The sequence below is a fragment of the Egretta garzetta genome, unplaced genomic scaffold (assembly GCF_000687185.1).
Source record: "Egretta garzetta isolate BGI_Z169 unplaced genomic scaffold, ASM68718v1 scaffold70, whole genome shotgun sequence".
In the NCBI taxonomy this organism is placed as follows: Eukaryota; Metazoa; Chordata; class Aves; order Pelecaniformes; family Ardeidae; genus Egretta; species Egretta garzetta.
The window spans coordinates 2,886,369-2,910,002 of NW_009258539.1; the positions used below are offsets into that span (position 1 = coordinate 2,886,369).

Sequence of the window (23,634 nt, forward strand, 5' to 3'; positions counted from 1 at the left end):
CCTAAGGAAAGATGAAACTGCAAGATAGCTAGCATGATTTTAGAGCTGTGCAATAATGGCACGAGAAGAAATTTACTTGCTTAAATATTGTGTATATGGCTTCAATATTTCAATCATACCATTACCTAATGACAAACAATTGTAGCTACAATGTTGTATGATGGTCAAATGGCTTCATATAATGATGAGATTTGTATCATTCAAATATGGCCTTGTGCTATATATAATCTAATAAATAATTTAATGTAGCGTTTCTGTAATTTCTTCCTACCTACCTTTCCTCCTCTTTTTGACAAACGAACCAAAATAGTGATCAGAGTAAGACTGCTTCTTCATTACAATCAGTGAAGATTGTATTTGCATTGAGATTCAAATCACCAGTTAGATTTGAATCTGAATAGGAATCCTATCTGTGATTGTATCAACTATATATCTGTCAGAAAAGCAAGAAGATACACTGATCCAAGTTTGTTGGCCTACTCAAGTACGTTGCTTAAATCGTTTCGAAATAATCTGTATGTTAACATTTGTAGGGTTTGAAATGACAGCACAAGTTGTTTATAACATTTCTCAAGGATTTGTTTCAACATTTCTTTGTTTTTTAAGAAGAATCGAAACTGACATTCTTCAAGTTTTTAACATAGATCTTCTCAGAGAAGAAATTATATATTGGTTAACATAAATGGGTTGCCTTTTCTCTATATCGTTGTTTCTGGGAGCTAATTTAAATGTGAACAAACTGTGATTATAATGATGATAATTTATTAAGTCATAGTTTAAGAGTGTCAGTCCAGACTTACACAGCTAAATGTCTGCTATAAAATTAAATGGTTTATTAAGAGCATGTTTTACTATCTGTTGTTCTTAATCACTGATTTGCATGGAGAATGGCAAATTCCTAGTAGCTACACATTCTTTTGAAATATCAGTTAGAAATGGGATTAGATAAATAGCTAACGGTAGTTGAACAGCCATTTTATTAACTATTTTTGTTAAACCTACAAAATGTTGATGCTATCTTGTTTGCAGCTGATGGAAAATGGAAATATAAAACATTAAAACCATGGGGATACTAGCTAAAGTCTCAAAATATAGTAAAATACCCACTCTGTTCCAAAGCATCAGGAAAAACTGCAGCAGAAGGAAAACAGTATCTGCATTCTGTGGAGATCAAGAAGCAAGAATTCTTTAAAGTAAAGGGGGAAATGGGGAAGTTTGTTCTTACCTATAAACATATTTATGTCAGCAATGACAAGAAAAGTAATTGAGAGTAGAATGGCATCCTAGCAACCAGTACCTTCATGAAATTATTTGTATACACTGTGAGCTTGTTAACGGTCCTTATGGAGCCAAAACATTGTGTCAAACAGGAATAATTCCTGTTTAAATTGGTTCCCAGGAGTGGCTATTAGTTTGTGTGTGTGAAACCAATTTTACTGTAGATTTCTTTAATCCTTCTTGAGGAAGATTTGTCTGAACTCTTGAATCGAGGAAGGGGAGAAAATGCCATCAAAGTTGAATAGCTTTCCTTCTGCTTGGTCGGAAACGTAATTGCAATGTTTTCAGCCTTAACATATATATCTGATAAAACTACAAATAAAGGTAAAATAAAAAGCAGGCTTCTTTTACGTTATTGACCAGTATTAAAGGGAAAACACTGCATTGGTTGGCAAATGGACTAAATGATATAAATAAATTATTTTCTTCATATCTGGAATGAAGAATAAAAGACTATGCATTGTTAGGACAGAGTTTTACAGAATGTGGTTTATGGAAATAAGAGATGGCCTTCGGTGCAAATTATATCAGGTGTTGCAGCAGTGTTTTATCCTTTACCTTGCAATCAGTAGAAGCTAAATTTGTCCAAAAAAAAGTTTGTGGAAAACAAAAAGAATTTGTCAAAGCAATAGTAATATATCTGTTAAATCTCCCATCTCATTCAGATAGATATAGAGATACATAATTTAGATATAATTTAGTTTGGGAATGTTCTGATTGTGACCCTCATAATTTTAGTGAGATTTCTTTTTTTAAAGAAAAAACAAAAACTTTTCCATCTGTCATTTGCACCTTATTTTTTTCTTTTGTTTAATGTATGATTCATAGTGTTATTTCTCTGCTAATTATCCTTTCCTCTATGACAGATTATTATCTTCCTTTGTTCTAGGTCATGTTTATGTTTACTTTCAAACTTCTGTAGGTTTTCCATTATTTTTGATGAAATAATTAAGATTCTTTAACTTCGTTTCTTCTTAATGGAGAATTTGTACATGTTGCTGACATGCCTTGCCTTCTGCTCTTTTTGCTTTCTAGAGAAATGTTACTGGCTCGCAATGACTCTAAACATTTCTTGTTTTAAAAAAAAATAATCTTAACAGTGAAGAGCAATGAAGTAAGCTCATATATATTTTTAAATTATATGTGGCTATAACACAACATTAAAATTCACTTTATTGCTGTATTTATGGGCCAGAGCATCCTCACTCAGTTAAATTATATGAGGAGTTGGAAAGGATTCAACTAATTGAAATTTCTTGACTTTTCAGATTTAATATTCTCAATGAAAGGTACTTTATTATCATAGTAAGGTTTGAAATTATAATTTTATTTAAACATAGTTTTAAAGCAATGGGTCTCCTGAATATGTAAATTATTTCAGAAGTCAGTTCTTAGGTATTACTAGGATATCTTTGTTTTTAGTTTTAATATTTTACCTTCTGTTCTGCATGAGTTGCTTTCTGACTTGTGTGGATGTCTATGTTCTTGTGTTTCAGGTTGGAGAATTTGTATACCTGATAGAGGGAACAGGTGATATACCTTTGCCTTCAGGATTGCTTCCAATGGATAGTCCAAATGTTTTGCATGTTAGCAGTACATTGGAAGGTAAAATGATATAAGAGTAAAATAGAGGAGATTACTCTCCTTTGCAAATATTCTTTAGTTCCCATGCAGTTCTGTGAAAATTAATTAAATATATTCGGTAAAAGCAGTTGTTTATAGTGAATTGTAAGAAAGATATTACGGTGTAAGTATCAGATATTTCTTTTAATGTTGTCCAGTCCATTCCCTTCAGAGCAGCAGCTCATTGTTAGCTATCTTCTTCAACTTTCTTGTATTGTTTTTAACATAGTCTCCATAAATGTTTTTTCATAATTTCTCTTGTTTTCTACTTCAGAATATAGGTTCTAGCCAGATGAACCAACACAAGTCATCTTTAACCACAATATTTCTAGTTTTAAAACACATGAGTTTTGTATGCAGTGTTGTGTTTTGACAGACAATCCAATACTTTTGTCTTCAAACAGCCAATGATAAACTGCTGTCAGTTCTGTTTCAGAAACAGTGTAGCTATTATTTGAATTGTTGGTGGCTTCTTTTAGAGGGGATGCAACATCATCTAGAGGGATAAAAGAGTGTCTGTGTTATGTAGGTACCAGAAAGCCTTTTTTAAACTTTCATTACCATCATGACAGTAGTACCACTAATTTTTTGTTAACTATGAAAAGCAATTTTTGGTTTGGATTTCAGACTGTGTTAATTTTTATTTTCCCATTATGACTAGAAATAAAAAAAGTATTACCAGAGCAAATAGCATGTACTAGAGTAATAGTATGTAACTGAACATCAAAGGAATTTTGTATTCTGGCTTTTCTTTGGAGATACTCTATGCAGTTACACTAGCAGCTGACAAATGTGGGGGGTTTTGTTTGTTTTTTTTTTAATTTAACAGGTCTGAATGCAGAAGAGCCGGTATTATATTTGAAATGTGGTTTTGCTCAGATTCTTGAAGAAAATCTGAGGATTCCATTGATCAATGAGTCAAGAGAGAGGGCTCTGGCCATTGCTGCACAACAGCAGATGTCAACTATTGAATATGAGAGAAGAAAGATCACAGGGATGCTGCAAAGCAGTAGTGTTCGAGTTGCAACTGCATTGTTAGGACTGTCCAGAGTAGAGGTGAGAAACACAGTAATCTGTTACTGCAATTATTTAGTTGTTCTTGATTTGTAGGACTCAATTTTTTAAGTTTCAGGGAACAGTGTGAAGTTATGGTTTTTTCACACATTCTGTAATCTGACAGTTACTAATCCCAATTCGCCTCAAACACTGTAATATTTTACATGTTCGTTCTGAAGCTGCTTCCTCATTCTGTGCTATTAAGAAGTGCTTCCTTTAAGAAATCTTGGCTACAGTTAAAAAGAACATTAACATTTTACTTCAGTTAGCTTCTGAAAAATACCCTTTGATTAAAAAATCAGACTCTTTGCAATAGATATCTGTATTAGTATCCTTCCTTATGCACATTTTTGTAAGAAATGAAAATTCTCAATCAGGATTTTTTTCTTTCCTCCCTTTCCTCCCTTTCCTCCCTTTCCTCCCTTTCCTCCCTTTCCTCCCTTTCCTCCCTTTCCTCCCTTTCCTCCCTTTCCTCCCTTTCCTCCCTTTCCTCCCTTTCCTCCCTTTCCTCCCTTTCCTCCCTTTCCTCCCTTTCCTCCCTTTCCTCCCTTTCCTCCCTTTCCTCCCTTTCCTCCCTTTCCTCCCTTTCCTCCCTTTCCTCCCTTTCCTCCCTTTCCTCCCTTTCCTCCCTTTCCTCCCTTTCCTCCCTTTCCTCCCTTTCCTCCCTTTCCTCCCTTTCCTCCCTTTCCTCCCTTTCCTCCCTTTCCTCCCTTTCCTCCCTTTCCTCCCTTTCCTCCCTTTCCTCCCTTTCCTCCCTTTCCTCCCTTTCCTCCCTTTCCTCCCTTTCCTCCCTTTCCTCCCTTTCCTCCCTTTCCTCCCTTTCCTCCCTTTCCTCCCTTTCCTCCCTTTCCTCCCTTTCCTCCCTTTCCTCCCTTTCCTCCCTTTCCTCCCTTTCCTCCCTTTCCTCCCTTTCCTCCCTTTCCTCCCTTTCCTCCCTTTCCTCCCTTTCCTCCCTTTCCTCCCTTTCCTCCCTTTCCTCCCTTTCCTCCCTTTCCTCCCTTTCCTCCCTTTCCTCCCTTTCCTCCCTTTCCTCCCTTTCCTCCCTTTCCTCCCTTTCCTCCCTTTCCTCCCTTTCCTCCCTTTCCTCCCTTTCCTCCCTCTCCTTTTCTTTTTTTTTTTCTTTTTGTCTTTTTGTCTTTTTTTCTAGAATAGACTTTGAGAATAAGTCGAGGAGCAGGAAAGACTTTCTTTTGTTTTGCAATCAATACAAAATAGTTTTGGAAAACCACAGATGTCCTTATGAGCTATAGCTCCCTACTTATACATCATTCCAATCTAGACATATTTTCCCAAGATTTAAACATCTAGGAACAGAAAATCCTCCCAAGGTAGTCCATTAAACATTCAGTTAGTACTTGTGAATAAATTTATAAGAGCAATATTACCAAATAACTTTTTCTCATGTAGAATTCCAATGTAACCTTCTATGGACGATAGCCACAATCTGGGTATTAATTTCCCTTGTGAACCTGATGTTACCTGATCTCAGACAGATTGCTGGGCAGCTGTATATTATTCTAGTTTTCCAGTTAGACTCTTCCCTGAGTATGGTTCATACTGCTACGTGATTCCACGTAATAAGAGGATTTTCCCTGGTGTCTTGATGCTGCTAAATTTACACCTTTTCTTTACAGATAAGTTTAAAAAGTATTATAAAACAAATTAAATGAGAAAAATGAAAGAACAGATTTAGTCTGTTATATGTCTGTAATGGGACAAGAATTGTAACCATGCAATCTAGACTCAAATATTTCCCTTTTGGATTATAGCTAATCCACTGCTGTGGTAACATTTTATAAACTTTTCATAATTGAAGTCCTTTAGTATCACAGTCATTTAGCAAATACTTGATGAAATATGTAATCAATACAGAACATTACAGAAACATTCTTTGTACCACTAGGTATGCTAAGATATGAGTTCTAAAATTACTTGTATTGTAGAAGAGTGGAGGACAAGTAAACTAATTATAAAATATGTGATGGTGGATACTAACACAAAAGAAATGATCACGTGAGAAGTGAAACTTATATGCAGAAAGAAGTATTTTACTCCATGTACAGAAAGTCTTATAATTGCTTATGAGAAATAAATGGAGAAATTCTGCTATATACTGATGTAGAAAAGACTTTACACATTAAAAATATCTCAGTATGGTAATCTGCTATGCGGATTAAATTCTGAAAAATGTTCCTAATCATTTGTTGTCATCAATTCTTCCTTGCTGTCTAAATAAAAATGACAGTATAGAAATTTTGGTGGCATTCATTGAAGAAACTTTTTTTTGAAGGGAGCTGGTGTTCTGCAATTAAATTCAGAGCTGAATTGTGGTTTTAGGTTGTCTAAATTGCCACACCACCAACAACTAAAAGATCCCATCCACGGCTCCTGTGGTTTACTGAATTATTTAGGCTCATGAAAGCCTTTGGAACATATGTTGTAGGTCAGAGAAAAATCTAGAATCTCTGGAAATCTGTTACTCTCTTTTTGATTTCTTTTTCACCTTTCTACTCACTTCCTACAGGTATAATTGTATAAAATAATGGATAGACAGAAGGGAAAATGCCATTACATTATTACTACTTAGTCCATTTTTTGCTTGTAAAATTGAAGAATAAATAACTAAATAATCACATGCTTTCTATTCTTATTAAACTGTACGTGTTACTCATGTTTATTTAAATCACATAGAAAATAGTAATAAAGGTAGGCTATATTTTTGGAGTCAAACTGGATATGCATATTCGTTAACTTGTGCTGTATGTTTTTGCTTGACCCATCTATACACATGGTTGAAAGTCCTAGCTATTTTTGTACTGTTTTTAGTGCTTTCTTTCCTTGCTGTAAGAAACCAAGATCTATTTTGATTGTCTTTAGTGCTTAAAGTTACTGAGAAAATAATGAATTTTTATCTTTTCCATAAAAATTACTGTGCTGATCAGAACCCATTTATCCTGTTGGGTTTTTGTGCTAAATGGTGTTACTATGGGGCCAGTATTCGATAATGTGCAGTCAGAGTACAGAAGTGACAGTGAAGTCTGAGGAGCTTGGAAATGGACAGGATTATTATTTCTGTCTTTTACTTTATAAATTAGATTAAAATCAGCGCATTAAATGGTTCTGCTAGAAACAGAATTTCAGTAGTTTATTTTACAGTCTTGGGTACTGAAGGACTTACTAGCAACAAGGTTAAGTAGTTAACCTGCCATTCTTCTTCGCTGTCCCCAAAACTAACCTCTACTGCCAACATAAGCTAAACCATTTGTCAAAGGATTTTTTTTTCATGCTTAAACTTTAGTATAATTTAAAAAAAAATATTGAAACCAAACAGCATCAAAATGTAATTTAAAGCAGTTAGAGAAGTTAGGTAATGAAGAGACAGGAAGCAAGAATGCTAAAGCAATAGGAATCCAAAGGTGAAGAAAACTACATAATAATAACCTGGTTGCATGCCCATTTCTGACTGAATTTTTTTTTAATGAAAAATATTAGGAAAGTTCTGAATTCTATTTTTTAAGTATACAATTGTGTTAATTTGTTACCTCCTGAGTATTTCATTAATTTAATTCCTCCTAAAACATTTATGAGGGGGTAATAGGATGAAACTCTCTGCCACTGACAAGGTTGGGACTAGCATTATTGTGAATAATTACAAATTGCCTTTTTTAATCATGAATAAAAGAAAGCTGTAGGTAGGAAGTTTAGGTGAACATAGATAACAATGGAAGATAAAGGGTATCTGGAAAGAAAGGGGAGAGAATGTGGAAGAAGAACATAGCTTGTTCTAATTGAAGTTGCTGATGGTGGTGAATAGAGGGAAGTGAATAAAAGAAAGAAGGAAATAACAGAATAACTAGAATTCATTCACTTGGCAATGATGTTGTAGTCAGTAAAGTGAAATTCAAAATAACATGCCTCAGCTTTCCTTTTTTCTAGAACCTACCTAAAAGACACCCAGTGTCTAGATACAGGGCTCTTCTTCACAGTCAGATATGCCAGTAATCTCTATGTATAATTAGACATTACAATAGGAAAGGAAGAGAAGCCCTATTCTACAAGAATCCCAGAACTAAAGCTTACATTTCCAACTGTGTCCAGATGTGTCCTCAGTTAAGCTGTGAAAAGTATTTACTTAGGCTTCATTTTACCTCCCTTTAAATGCATCACTCATCTGAGGGTGGACACCAGATCTCTGTATCCTTAGCTATATTCCAGCTGTTAGGACGCTGTGAATTTTCTTCCTATCCTGCTGTCTGTGTGACTAAGCAATGCTGAGTATTTTTATCTTAGTACATCATGGTGCTGGTGATGAGTTTTGATCAATGGAAAATGAGCAGAGACCTTGTGCACTTGAAGCTGTGGCTTTGCTGCTTGGCTGATGTGACAGAATCTCATCCTACATCTGTCCAGCTCTGACCTTCAAAGTTTGTGCTCTTCATGGTCCCCCAGGATTCAGTAAGGATTTTGTGATCTTCCATGTGATGATGGAAAAGTTGCAAGCTCAGTTTGAACAGTTTGCCATTCTAAATATAGGTGGGGTTTTTTTTGAGAGAGAGAGTCCTGGCGTCCTTGAAGAGAGAAGGTACTGTAATTAAAAAGTTACATTAAATACGTTTGAATGGGAGTGAACTTTTCATAAAAGGATCTGTGGTCAGATTTCAATTTGTTGAAGTTATAACTGGGACCAATGTCTTTTATATTACATCGCTTATCTTTTGATATGGGATTAAGGGAGATGGCAAACATGATTGATCACAGGGATTCTGAGAGACTGAGATCATAAAATTCTTTTATTCATGAGGAATGGTTTTAGAATTTAATTCCTGGAAGGAAGAAATGGGGCTAAATTAGGATTTGGAAAACAGTAATATGCAAGGAAAGAGTAAGGTGCTTCAGCACTCTGTAATAGAATCTACCATTCCTTTATACATAGAAAGCGCAGATGGTAAATCTAAGAAAATACCTTGGCAAACCAATCAGTCTTTAAAAAACATCAAGATTAATTCTGATGCTTTATATGCCCTCCAATCCTTTTTTTTTAAAAAAAAATATTCTAAAAAGGAGATTAATCCTAGAAACTGAATGCAAATACTGTTCTTAACTGGTAATAATACTTCCACACTTGGAATATCATGAACCATTATTTGATGAAGTACATGTTGGAATCTGTGTCTAAAGGTACAGCAGCCTTAGACCTCTAACGGATAATGAGAGTTAAAAAATACTAAATTCTGTTTAACTCTTACTGCCCTGAAAAATACTAAAAAGAAGGAGAGTAGCTGCAAAATTTATCTGAATTGTATTGCACATTTTCTCTTTTCTTGGAAATGTTACCCTTTGAGGCAACAATGTTTAGTCTTGTGTGTGTTTGTAGGATTTTCTTTCCCCCTTTCCAAAAAACCTAGGTGTCTCATTAAAAATTTTTTCATCCTTTGCTCTTTGACAAGGTACCAGGAAATGTTTGAAATGTTCACAGACTATGTAATACTAACCAGTTGTCTTTTTTCCTAACATATCTTTTAAAATGAGATAGCATGTACAAGGATCTTACAATATAGTACTTCAGTGATTTTTTAAATCATAAGATATCTCTTCAAGATAATTATAATTTAGATGTGTTCAGTGCTTCACCAAAAGTCATCTTACAATCATTTGTCAATTAAGACTTCCCAAAACTTTTTAATCATGTTGGATTTTTATTTCAGTGTTGCAAAATAATCTAATTACCAAAATCAGATGTAGGTATAAATTTTTATTTGAACATGCGGAAGATCAAAGTGAAATTTAAACTGGCAAATATGTGTAATTCTTTTGGTTTGGAAATTCCTGTTACAAGTGAGAATGAAATATCTTTTTCTCACTGCAGAGTCTTCTGTCATTTCAGTCCTAACAGAGAGAAATGGAACTTGTTATTAATATAGCAACTGAATTATCAGCACCTATTGATTTCATTTTATGGAGAGAAAGAGAGGGGAAAAGAGGAAGAGAACTATCAGTGAACTTTTAGTTTTGCATGATATAAATCAATAGTGAGTTCAGGTTTTCAACTTACATAACGATTCTTCTGGTCCCCTCTGTAAATTATATTTGCACCATGCAAGTGGTGTAAATACAGTAAAAAAAAGAACTATGCTGACAGTATGTTTTGATGCATAATTTTTTTAGTCTGATGCATTTGTCCAGTTGTGCTTCATAGAAAAATAATCTTGAATAGTAATCTGATTCTATATTTATTTTGTCAGAAAACTACATTAGGAACTAAAGCTTAACAGGTTCCCAAATTCCATATGTACTTCATGTTTAACAGTGTTAAACTGTTAACACTTTGGATGGATAGATTAATGGTCGAAACAAAGAAATGGCAGTGTAGGTCTGCTTTCTAAAGCCAGCAAGGGAATGTGAGTTTTGTATTAAAACAAACAAACAAAAAAACCCAGACAAACAACCAACCCAATGAAGAACCTCAACCCAGTTGATTTGAACAGTAATTTGACCATATTACCCTTAACAGTAATCCTTGAGAACAATCAACCTTTCTTTTAAACTGTCTTTTTGAATTCCCACAATGGATCTCCATTCCTTGTCCCATTGCAATATGTACTGTGATACCTGCTGTTCCGTGCATTATTTAAAACTAATAGGCTTTGAGAATAAAAAAGTTTTCCTAGCACAAACTGAACATTTCTGTATTTATCTCCTCCCTAGATTTGCTCAAGATAATTCACAATAGTCATGAATTCAAAGACTTGTCTATAAAAAAGGTGTGACTAGTTTCAGATTTTAAATTTGTTCAACTTAGAATTAATCTTGATCATTGCAATGATACTGTGTTATTGGGTTGAAAAGGGTAATTTTTAACAAGTTATGTATTAAATCATTGCATTATTTCTGTAATGCTATCTTACAGGAGTCAAATTTAATTAATTAAGTGGTTTAGATGCCTATTTTGAGCTTGCCTTTATGTACTGTGTTAATCCTTTACTAATATGTTTCATGCTGTTGATTAGCAATGCTTTTAACCAGGAGGAGCTTATTTGTCCCTAAAATTAATTCTAAATGCTTTGATTTCTAAAATATATTGTCAACATGAAAGTATCAAAGTTAGCTCAACTAACTATATGGTTATCCCTTGCAAAATATCAAAATAATTTTTCCTTTTCATGCTTTTTGTTATTCAGAAATTTTACAAAGTAAAAGAAGAAACATCTGTCTACATCTGATACAAAATACGTTTTTCTTTTCATGTTTTTTCTCCCCTTTTCTTGCTTTTCCTGAATACTTGCAGGCTTGCAGAGTGGTTTCTGGGTAGGAGGTGGTTTTACTGTAAGTCTCAAAATGCCTTTTTCTTAAATGAATGTTTCAGATGCATGATGTCTAAAAAAATTATACAAGACAGTTTTTATTTAGAAGGATCTCTCAACAATTTCTATATAACTTACCTAATTACCAATTCAGTTTTAGAATTACACCCTTAAGCTGTATAATTTTACATTTCTTAACCTGAAATTATTATGAGATGATTGTTCATATGTATACATTATTCTTTCACTTGCAGAGACATGCACTCCTGAAACCTCGTAAATTCCCCCCAGAGCTGAAGTATGTGGATTACAGTGTAGAAGTGAGCATGCAAGAATTCTTTGAGGTTCCTGAGAAGTTCTCTATTCCAGTATTGGCATCAAGCAGAGTTAATTTGAAAGGTCCATCAACAAAGGACTTTCCACCTCAAAAACCAGGTAAGAACAGTCTTAAATGTGATTAATTTGGGTTTTTTTGGTTGGGTTTGTTTTATTTTTTTCCCCTGAATCTGTATTTTTAAGGTTTTCCTAAATAAATTTAGAAAATTATCTTTGTCTCCATTCTGCTATTGATTAAATCTTCTGCCCTGTCTTTGTCATCACTACCCAATTTCTATTTTATTAGGTCAAACCACTGCTTTCCACTTGCCTTTGGTTTTTACAAAGGCAACAACCACAGGAGACTTGCTCTAAAAGACAAATTCATTTGGTTGTTTTGTTGGACTGATCCTGAATTTGTGCTCATTTCTCACTTCCACGTCTCATCCAGCACCACTTTGTGCTCAAATTATGCCAGTTATACCATGTATCTTTTCTTGTTTGCCTACTCCTCAGTCAGCCAGAGGGAGGTGTCAACTAATTGACAAGTTGTCAACTAAAGTTTTCCATTAGTCTTCAGAGTGGTCTTGTCAGCTTTGATCGGTCTCAATTGCCTCTAATTTTTCTAGTATCTTAAATTTTATACCGAAATCTTAATTGCTTTCTTTTTTGCTTGGCTTTCATTTTGATTCCTCCTTTGCTAGCTTATTATTTTATTTTTTTAATTCTTTATTTAAACCTATAAAGCACTCTAGATTGCATTTCTTTAAAGGAATTGAGCAGCTGAGGGAACTGGGGTGGTTTTGTTTGGAGAAGAGGAGGCTGAGGAGACACCATATCTCTCTCTACAACTACCTGAACAAAGGTTGTAGTGAGGTGTCACTCTCTTCTCCCAAGTAACATGTGATAGGACAAGACAGAAAAGCCTCAAGTTGAGCCAGGGCAGGTTTAGGTTGGGTATTAGGAAAAATTTCTTCACTGAGAGGGTTGTCAGGCACTGGAATGGGCTGCCTAGAGAAGTGGTCGAGTCCCCATCCCTGGAGGTATTTACAAGATGGGTAGACGACGTGCTTAGGGACATAGTTTAGTGGCGGAATTGGCAGCATTAGGTTAACAGTTGGACTTGATCTTAAGGGTCTTTTTCAACTTAAATAATTCTGTGATGAAATTTGTGTTCATATTTACCTGCTAGGGTATCTGTACATGATTGTTTCAAAGCTAATGTAATGTCCCGCAGGTATCTGATAACAACAGAAATAATTTTCGGGTTTGCTACTTAAAATGTAAGTAGTAGTTTCGTTAGCAAATTTAGTAAAGACTTGAATTATAGTCAGTCCACCAATGTGAAAAATCCATAGACTTGTTTCATCACTTCTTTTCTTGATCAATAGAGTGCTTCTGCATGTTTCTGCAGTTCACTTCTCCAAGTGTCTTTGGATCAGTCACATGCTTTCATGGTGTATGTTTGTTTTCATACTTGGTGTATCCCTTGTGGTTTTGTTTCTTTTCTGAAATAAAAATAAGCAACTTCTTGACTATTTCTGACAAGTCTTTTTGTTACAGATTCATTCACCTTAGATTACAGTATCTGTACTGTAAAATATTTTAGGGTGTCACTGAGCACTTTTTTAGGAAGATGACAATAGTTATTGCAGTATTAGAAGCAAGACTACCCTGATGAGTAACTACAGGACTAGCAGTCAGTAGAAGTCATAGAATAGATGTAACACAGGTTGGAGGTTGAAACATTTCTTGAATGACAGAGTATTTAAATCCTAGTTAAAATCCTTTTGTTGTCAAGTTAAAAAATAATTGCCTGTGTTGGTAATAATAGATGTAGATGTAAACTAAAAAAAGGCATAGTGGCTTTGTTGAGTGGTGTAGGAGATTGTTTGGATTGCACTGTAGAAGAGGGGTATACAAGCTAGGAGAGAGAGCAAAATCTGCATACACAAATCTGATAAGGACATAATAAGACCTCCATTATGATCTCAGAACAAAGGTTGTTAACTGACCAGATGGCAGAACACTGTTGCTTAGCAGCTTCTCAAATTATTTTTAAAGTTGAAATGTGAATGAACATATCTGAAAATTTTAGAATATTAATTGCTAAAATGTAGGGAAGAAACTACATTACAGTAGGGAAGTGGTTATTTTTCTGTTAATTCATGCTGCTTCTTTATCCATCAAAGGAAATTATAAAACTATCTGAAAGAGGGAAGTAAGCAATGGAAAGTCAGAAACTAAATCATACTGCAGTAAACACGATCTTTTTGATTTTTATTTTTTCCTTCTAGAATACTTAAATAGGTACATGAGGGAGTAGAAATGTCAAGATGATGCAGATAAGTAAATGAGGCTTTGGTAGTGAATTCAGAGAGGTGGTGAGCTAAAGAACAGCTAAAAAGGGAAGCTGAGATAACCAGCTGATAACATGAAAACAAAGATGTGTTCAGTACAAAGACTGTGCTGGCTGATTCAGTGTATTTGTTGTGCTAATGAGGAGACACAGGAATATTTACAGGCACTTAGAAAATCTAATATTGTGACAGAAATCCCCAGGTGGTGTTCTTGTGGATGGAGGCAAAACATTGGTGTAATCTGAAAAGTTTGTTTCTTCATTATCTGAAGAGGCAGCAGTATTTTAGCCTTGGTGGTAACTTTCCTTAGAGTGGGAGTAGCTGCTTCTCTGAAGAAATGACAGAGTGCTTAATTTATTAAGAAAAACAAAGGTGGAAGCAAGCTAACTAAAATTAGTCTTTGGATCAGAAATTCTTAGACTGCAGTAGCAGGAGAAGTGTCCAGCCAGTATGTTGAGAAATCTGCCAACAGGGCATTAGAAGGTATTATGGCACTCAACATAACTTCTTGTAAAATAGATCTTGCTAAATAACCTTATTACATTTGGCAATGTTACAGATCTAATAGATAACAAGAATACCTTACTGTTTACCTTACTTTGAATATGGCATCTTGATCAAAACCCAAACTGTATACTGGTATGGAACTAAAATAATACATCGGCCATACTGAAAAACAAGCAAATTTTGTTAATTCGTTGCTGGAGAGTCATCAGAATGTGAGCTCTCAGGAACTAGTAATGTTGGACTATGTTCACTACTTTTCATCAGTAAGTTGGAATATTATATGAAGTCTTTGTTGAGTTAGCAATGACACAGATTTTGTGAAATAATAGTTGGAATTGCTACATAGTTATAAACCATGTATTTTAGTACAATGAAACATGTAGTAATATATGTGGAACAGAGTCTGCTTGCTAAACCAGGTAAGAGTCTGGTTTTAGAAAACAGTTGTTAGCAAAAAGGACCAACAGTCACAAAAAATTACTATCTCAGTGTGAGGTCTTTCTTAATGCTGAAATGGCCAATGAGATCTACAGTGACATAAGAACTGGGGAGATGGTCTTGTACACAGTATTGGCAGAAAAGCTAGTACAGAAGTGAAGGGTCCATTGTCTGTAAGAAGTTTATGAAAATTCTGAAAGAATTTGAAAAAGGCAAACCACAAATATGTTCCAGCACTAGAAATTAAAGCTTAGGACAAGAGCAACCCCATGATCACTTTGAATTCTGTGTGCCTGCCAAGCAGTTCAAGCAAAGCCCCTATAGTGTGTTGGTGTTATGTGACCTAAGGAGTCTGTACTTACTGCATGTGGAAGGGTATTGTCTAGTAAGTCTGCCATTAGCAGAATGCCTAAGGACACAGTTTAAACCTCAGCCCAGCACTGTTTCATACTGAGATTGTTAGGGAACCTTTGATCTCATCTGTGCATTGAACTACACCTTGAGTACCCCCATCCTCTTAAAGCTCCTCTTGATGATATGCAGAATGTATCCTGTAATTCTTTGCTCTGTGAAGATTTTGGTGTGTAAGAAGATCACATCACATACCACAGTGATTGTTCGCCATTGTCTCAAATAGGATCCTTAAAAGCTTTAATCTCTCTGGATCATCAGAAGTAGCCTGGGTAATAATAATTAAATCCCCGCATATAGCTCAGGAGAAAGTTAATTGACAGTAGAACTTTAATGCTTTACAAACCAAAGGATAGTGGACTGAGCATTTGAAAACTTGTGTTATGCATAATTAACATTGAAATAAGTTGCCCTTTTCTCAGCAGTGTGTTATTAAAGAATGAAAAGGCTAAAATGTCAAGCAGAATTCAAATAATTGCTCCAGATCTTAAGCAACAGAGAAGTAGCATCCAAAACCAGCTCCATGAATCGTCAAGCTAACAAGTTGCTGGTTTCCTTGGATAAAGCATCCACAGAAATGCATTGACTGTCTTGTCTCATCTGCCTGTGTATGTGTGTGCTTCCAGAGCAAAATCAGTACAAGTTACACTTGCTTTGAGGTTTTAGCTAATGGATTCTATCCCTTTGTTTTCCCATCTTTCTCCCACCCCTTGCTGTAATCCCTTATTAGTCAGGGAGTCTTTCCTTTTGTGGTTAATGATAAAAGGAAGAAGTGACACTAGAGTTAATGGAGAAAGTGTTGTGTGATGAGTGAAACTACAAACACAAGGAATGACAGCCAGCACAAAACAAAAGCACCACAAGGCCATCAATATTAGATGGCCAATCATAGATCACAGAATGGTTTGGATTGAAAGGGACCTTAAAGATCATCTAATTCAAACTCTGCTGCCATATGCAGGGACACCTTCCATTAGATCAGGTTGCTCAAAGCCCTAACCAGCCTGGCCTTGAACATTGCCAGGGATGGGGCATCCAAAACTTCTCTGGGCAACATGTTCCAGTGTCCCCACGCTCACAGTAAAGAATTCTTTTTCTAATATCCAACACAAATCGATTCAGTTTAAAACTGTTACTACTCATCCTATCACTACATTTCCTGATAGAGTCCATCCCCATCTTTCCTGTAGGCCCCCTTTAAGTACTGGAACACTGCCATAGGGTCTCCCTGGAGCCTTCCCTTCTTTAGGCTAAACAACCCCAACTCTCTCAGCCTGTCCTCATAGGAGAGGTGCTCTAGCCCCCTGATTATCTTTGTGGCCCTCCTCTGGACCCACCCAAGCAGGTCAATGTCTTTCTTTTGTTGAGGATGCCAGAGCTTGATGGGGTACTCCAGGTGAGGTCTGAGGAGAGAGGAGCAGAGGGGGAGAATCACCTCCCTCGATCTGCTGGCCATGCTTCTTTGGATGCGGCCCTATAACCTAGCATAGAAGTTTTACTCATTAATATGCAGCTATGATAAGGTATACCTGCTCCTATAATTTGTTCTTATCAAACCTGTCTTTTCTATTCTGCTTCCTTTTCTTTCCAAAGAAAGCTTTGGCTTCTAATGAAATCAGAGAAAATTAAGGAAGGGTTGTGATAAGCTTTTCAGTAACACAGTCAGCAGGTTTAATTGACTGTCATACTACATGCAGCCCCTTCATTATAGAATAGAATTTTATGTAACCAAGTGGTTTAAGGTACTGTTGACCTATTTTTCCCCTGTAGCCCCTTTTTGTTGTCTATTTGTAAGTGTATGTGTTACGCTAAATGTGGAAATAACAAGATATAGTTGTGTTATGATCAGATGTTTGCATGTATTGTACCTGTTAGTGTTGGAATAGGGAAGTTATTTTTTCATATTCTATGTCTCTGAGATAGGTGGTTTTATTATTCTTTTTATTGTTTATATTCTGTCTAACATAACAGCGTATAAATTCTGTTTCTACCAGTAATAATGAACACTACGTAGCTTGTACAATATAAATATATTCTATTTTTTCTCTTCATTATATATAACAGTTTCACTTAGAGGAGCCCAGTAAATATGCAGATTGGTATGACTATTGAATTTTAGTCTGACATTTACGAGCCATTTAAAAAAGAAAAAGAAATACCTAAAGATAGGTATCATTCCCATTCCTTAGCAAAGAGGGTCTCAGTTTTGTATTCTGCCCCAAAATCTACATCTTCAGCAGTTAACATGGCAGCCCCAAACCTGATGGTTTTTGATTCTGTGTAAATATATGAAAAAGTTAACCATGAATAACTGAGTCCATAATGTGGATTTGATGTCAGTATTTTTCTTATGTAGACTAAATTATATTCTATAGTTAGAAATATGTGATGTTATCTTTTCATTGCCATACTTTCCAATAAATAAGATGCAGAACAACTAACAATCAAAAATTAAATTTTAAATCATTATTTGGCATGCATTATTCTTACTGTTAGAGGTGAAAAATACTTTTCAATTTTTTCCTTTTGTGTTTTATATAGACAAATCAGATAGCTAAATAAAAATATTTACCTACACCCTATCATCTACATATGAGCTTTTCCATGTTAGTAATATTTTCTAATCACTATATATATTTTCTTGATAATTATATGCTATGTTTTAAAATTTTCATTAATATTTTTTCATGATATGATCAACCTTATCTCCTTTTTTCTATGACTTTTAAATGTTGTCTGATACACTTGCTCAGCATTGGGTTTAATCAATGCAATATTTTGTAACCTTTTATTTATTTATTTATGTCTCCAAAGCAATTTCCTAGGGTTTTAAATCTATTCTTCAGTCAAAAATAATCAGTAATTCTGTTATTTCTTCCTGGTATTCCATGATCCACATGCTGTATAAATTTTCCTTCATCTTAGGGTGTTTTTTTTTTACTAAATAAAGTCTTAATATTTTAAAGCAAAATTACATAGTCACTGCCCAATAACAAAAATTTTGTTATCTTTTCATTTTACTGGTTTTGAGGTTTTATTCTAGCTCCTTATCATGTTAACTTTCAGAGTTCAGTTCTGCGTTTTAACTGACGGTATAGTAATAAAAATTTAATTACATTTGGTGGTCTTAATCATTCAGGATAGTGAGGCACAAATGGGATTAAAAAGTGTAAGTGGTAGCATCCCTTTCTACTCTTCCTTCAGAAAAGGGATTTATTTAAAATACAATTCTGTTTCAAAATGTGGCTCTGAAAAATCATGATATAAGTCTTTATCTTAATAATTTTCATTCCATCTGTATCTATTAAATAGGTATTTCTACTATGTATGTATTAGTAAAAAGTTGGTTTGGTCTTGCAAAAGTGAGAGGGATTTAAATACTAGACGAGTTGTATTTAATACCTGCAATAATGAATTCAGTGGAGAATAGCTGTATTTGCTACAGGATTTTTTGTATTACGAAACATTTTTGGAAGGCCTCTCTTATTCTGGGGTGTGAATAGGCTTACTTCTGTGGAGAAGAAGGATGTTAATCCTCAGAAAACATACCAGAGTATCCTTTACTTCATTCTCTGGTTAGAATTGAGATCCGGAAGATTCGCTGAAACCTGGAGTGTGCCTAGGAGAACAACGGGTGGATAGACAACAAAGGCTTCAAGCTTACTTGGCAAATGAATCCTTTAGGGGTTAGGATGCTCATGTGTGATTTAGGTTTTCATCAGTGAACTCTGACACCTGCTTGCGTGACTGTCAGTGTCAAGGCTTATCTTTGTCTTTGGTGCAGTATTGAGACCATTGCATTTGTGAGGCTTAGAAGATACTGCTTCGCTAAAGCCAGTAATAGATCTGGAGTTGGCAGTGCCCGTTTCTCATCATTGCTGGATCTGGAAGGAAGACATTGACTTCCTTTCATTGTAGGTTTTGTTATTTTTTTTCATTTTTTAAAATTAATTTTATTTATATGTTATTATGTGCATATTTGGACTTGTCCCATGCTGTGACTGGAAGGACGTTGTGCTGTCCCAGGGTTGCTCCCTGTCTTCCTTCTAAAGGTGAAAACACAAGAAACTTTGAACAGAGAGGTTTTACCGGAGTTGTAACTTGATAAGTATCCATTTGCCTTCACGTATTCTATGCACCTTTAGGATAAAGCAATAATTTAAAATTTAGTACATTTTGCTACTATTTTGTAAAGATACATGTTTTGAAACTTTTTAATTTAGTTGCTGGTGTCACTGACTTTGCAATGCATATATATGTTTATAATCTTGATTTCCTGCCATGCAGACTTAATTTATAGAACTGTATCTGTATAAAAGAATATGCTCTTAGAATCATAGAATTGTTTAGGTTGGAAAAGACCATTAAGACCATCAAGTCCAACTGTTAACCTAACATTGCCATTCACTAAACCATGTTCCCTATGTGCCACGTCTACCCATCTTTTAAATACTTCCAGGGATGTGGATTAGACCACTTCCCTGGGCAGCCCGTTCCAATGCTTGACAACTCTTTCAGTGAAGAAATTTTTTCCTAATGTCCAACCTAAACCTGCCCTGGTGCAACTTGAGGCAAGTAAGGAGAACGTTTGACAAGTCAGTGCTACTATATTACCTTTGTTTAATAGACTTTATAACCAGTTTATCTGGTGTATATTTGCTGCTCCTGTCTAGTAGCACAACAGTGGGGAAAGAAGGAAATGGCTACAGATTTTTTGGTAAAACTGTGAAAACCAAAACAAAAATCCATCCTATTTGTCTTTTGAAGAGTTAATGAAAGATCAGCTTTAACTAAGTTTTAACTAAGCAGAAGAGCTTGCTCAGAATTTTGACTTATTTGAACAACGTGGGTTTTATACTAAATAATGTTATGTATGAAAGATTAAATAACATGGGTTGAAAGGGGAGGAAGGGCTTTGTTTTGCAAAGTAATGTATCTGAAAGTTTGAGAAATCTGCAAAGTAACAGAGTACTTAACTCACAGTGTGAATGAAAGCTTTCAGCCTTATTTCTCACTCTGTCTTTTTCTGACTTCAGCTGCCTCTCACTCTTTCATGAAGGAATTTTTCTGAAAACTTTGAAAAACAAGGATCCTTCAATGCATAACTGGAAAAATACAGTATAGGTATTGAAAGACGGTGTTACCATTCTACGGAAGGGAGAGTCTTACTGGAACATCATATCCAGTTCTGGTTTCTGTGCTTCAGAAGAGAGGTTACAAATGAGGAAGGGTTCAAGGAAGTGCTCTAGCAATTATTTCAAAGTCTTGAAAACTTGAGTAGCTTGATCTCTCAGTGATCTCTGAGGGAAAGATGTCCTGTTCAGGTTACCTGTAAGTGCTTAAAAAGGGAGAATATGTCTGACTATAAAGGGCTCTTTGCAGAAAGCATGGTGGTTTCTAGATAACACAGAGATTTGTAATGAAGCAATTTATTATGATACCTGTAAAATTATGTGAGTGTAAGGTTTATTAAATACTGCAACAAACTCCAGAGAAACAACAATCTTTCTACCACTTAGTCTTATGAAAAGGAAAGTGGAAGCTTTTCTAAGATACACACTTTTGTTCCAACTGACAGACTAGGGTTTAATATAAGAATTATTTGTTGAAATTCTAATGTTAAGATAAATGTCTAGTACTATGTCTGTTGGTATTAAAAGTGAAATAATATTTGATGCAGTCAAACTATACAAACAGGGGAAGAAGAATAAAATAGTCAAAAGCTAAAATTGCACAAAAATAAATAGAACTATACATTTCTAGACATCAAATTGAAATAAACGTAGACTGAAAAATCAAAGCTAAAATAAAAATTAGTTGAATGATTAGGGAAAAGAAAAATGTTTACTCTGGAAGATGGAAGTTGATTATCAGATTTCTGAGTACTCACAAATTATTTGCACCAAAGTTTAACAAAAATTAAGGACCATAATTTTAGTACACACAAAATTTGGAAATTAAAGTTCAGGCATACATAGGATCTTTTCTGTTCTAGAAAGGGAAACATTCTACAGATGAATTTGGGCAATTGCCTAAATAATACAAGATCTATTGCTATCAATATCTACAACTGAAGCATTGTGGTGGGTATCCAGATGTAAGAACAATAAGCATTTAGACCACAGTTAGGAAATTCAGGAATTTTCTGAAATAGGCTGTGCCTTTATATATTGTAACATGACACTGGTGATAAATTTGAGTAATGGAAAAAGAAATACATAGAAATTCCTGAGGTAAAGCACCTCACACATTTGTATGTGACAATTCATGGACACTACAGCATACAAGTGTTTATAAGAAGGGCTTCCTGTTTATTTGCTTTTCTTTTTTCAAACTGTCTTTTTCTTTGCAATCTTCTGCCTTGAAAGGACTTTACATTACCAGTCATACTATTAGGAGAAACCTGATAGTAATACACTTGGACTAGAAGTATTTTATAGGAAAGAAAATATATGGGAGTAAATGATTGATAGCACTTGATACGCAAATGCAATGCAGCAGCATGTCAGTATCAGCATATCAATACTTTATATTATACACTGTAATAATACCTAAATACCATGCTGCCATGTAATGATAAATATATATAAGTTATATCAGTAATGACAAATTTGTGCATCTCTTTAAAACAATGGTAAGATTTTAATTTTCCGATGGATCTGCACCTAAGCAAGTATACACTTACCGTATTTTGTAAGTATGTATATTGTTGAATTTTCTAAGGCAAGCATGTGCCTAGAATGCTTTTAGTTATGCCATATGGTTTAGTTTCTTTCCTGGTTTATAAAGATGGACATAAAAATCTAGGCAGGAAAATAAAACTAAAACCATATATTTTTGATGGCTAGGTTGTACTATTTTGGCATTAAAATTTTCCAGGAAGAAATAAAAGTCCACAATGCATTTTCAATGAAAAAATGTTGTTCCACCATGCTATCTAATTTAGATTCAGCATCAAAAGCTAATATCAGAGTCATGTTGCCTCTTACTACAGGATTTGACAATGCTGGCTGCCTGCTGTTATACTTGCAAAGAATATCCAAAAGAGCCCTGTGGTTTTTATTGTTGGTTGGTTTTTTTTTCTTTCTCTTCTCACCAGTGAATGGATGAAAAAGCTTTCTTCACAGAAATATCAAGAATTGTTAGAAAATTTCTACTCTCTTGATATTTGTTCCTGCAGTTAATTTATTCAGATTGTTATGGCTTCTTCCTGAGTTCTGTTAAAACAGCTACTGGCTTACATGTTTTCTCTTTTTTTAAAAGAAAACTTCTTTCCTTAGAGAATTCTAGATTGTAGGAAGAAAGGAATGTGTATTATCATGTACTACAGAAATCTCTAGCTAGGTCTTGTATATCTTTTTGGCATTAAGTCTTCATTAATAACTTTGCATTAAATTAGTATTTTGCAGTAAGTGGTATAAAAACACGGTCTTTGATTCTCTCCACGTAATACTTCCTTATGCATTCAGTGCACTCTTTTTATTAGTTCTTAGCTCTCTTCTCTGTTTGTAGGAAGTTTTGCTTAATCTTCCTTATTTTCCCCTCTGCTTATTTTTTAAAGATCTTGTCTCAGCCATTTCCTTCTTTCAATCATGAAAAATCACTTTTGAAATTTTTGATATTTGTAAATTTGGGGCATATATTTTAGAGAGATCTTAGCTCTGTCTGTGTTGTGATTTTTAGATAAAGAGACACTGAATTATTACTCTACTATATTTTTCTCAGTGTAACACTATAATTTGGGCAATCCTTTTCAGTAGGGACTGTGTATTAGATGACTTAAGAAAGTGATTTTACCTTTGCCATGTTTCTTAAGTTGTATTAAGCAAACTTTTTACAGTTGCCTATTGGCATAGTGACTATATCAGGCCCAGTCAGCATGGGTTCATAAAAGGCAGGTCTTGCCTAACCAACCTGATTTCCTTCTATGACCAGGTGACCCGCCTGGTAGATGAGGGAAAGGCTGTGGATATTGTATACCTGGACTTCAGCAAAGCCTTCGACACAGTCTCCCATAGCATTCTCCTGGAGAAGCTGGCAGTTCATGGCCTAGATGGATGTACTCTTCGCCGGGTTAAAAACTGGCTGGATGGCCGAGCCCAGAGACTTGTGGTGAATGGAGTTAAATCCACTTGGCGGCAGGTCACAAGCGGTGTCCCCCAGGGCTCAGTTCTAGGGCCAGTCTTGTTTAATATCTTTATCAATGACCTGGATGAGGGGATTGAGTGTGCCCTCAGTAAATTTGCAGACGACACCAAACTGGGTGGTAGTGTTGATCTGCTTGAGGGGAGGAGGGCTCTGCAGAGGGACCTGGACAGGCTGGATCGATGGGCCGAGGCCAACTG

General features: G+C 35.1%; 1 protein-coding gene across 1 annotated transcript in view; it reads left to right on the forward strand.

Annotated features, from left to right (window-relative positions):
- Nucleotides 1-23,634, forward strand: part of CFAP47 (cilia and flagella associated protein 47) — a 401,308-nt gene that overhangs the window by 201,717 nt on the left and 175,957 nt on the right. The window contains exons 44-46 of the mRNA XM_035901932.1: nucleotides 2,775-2,883; nucleotides 3,731-3,957; nucleotides 11,513-11,693. Coding sequence (XP_035757825.1) covers nucleotides 2,775-2,883; nucleotides 3,731-3,957; nucleotides 11,513-11,693 — 517 coding nt within the window. The remainder of the gene's footprint in view (nucleotides 1-2,774; nucleotides 2,884-3,730; nucleotides 3,958-11,512; nucleotides 11,694-23,634) is intronic.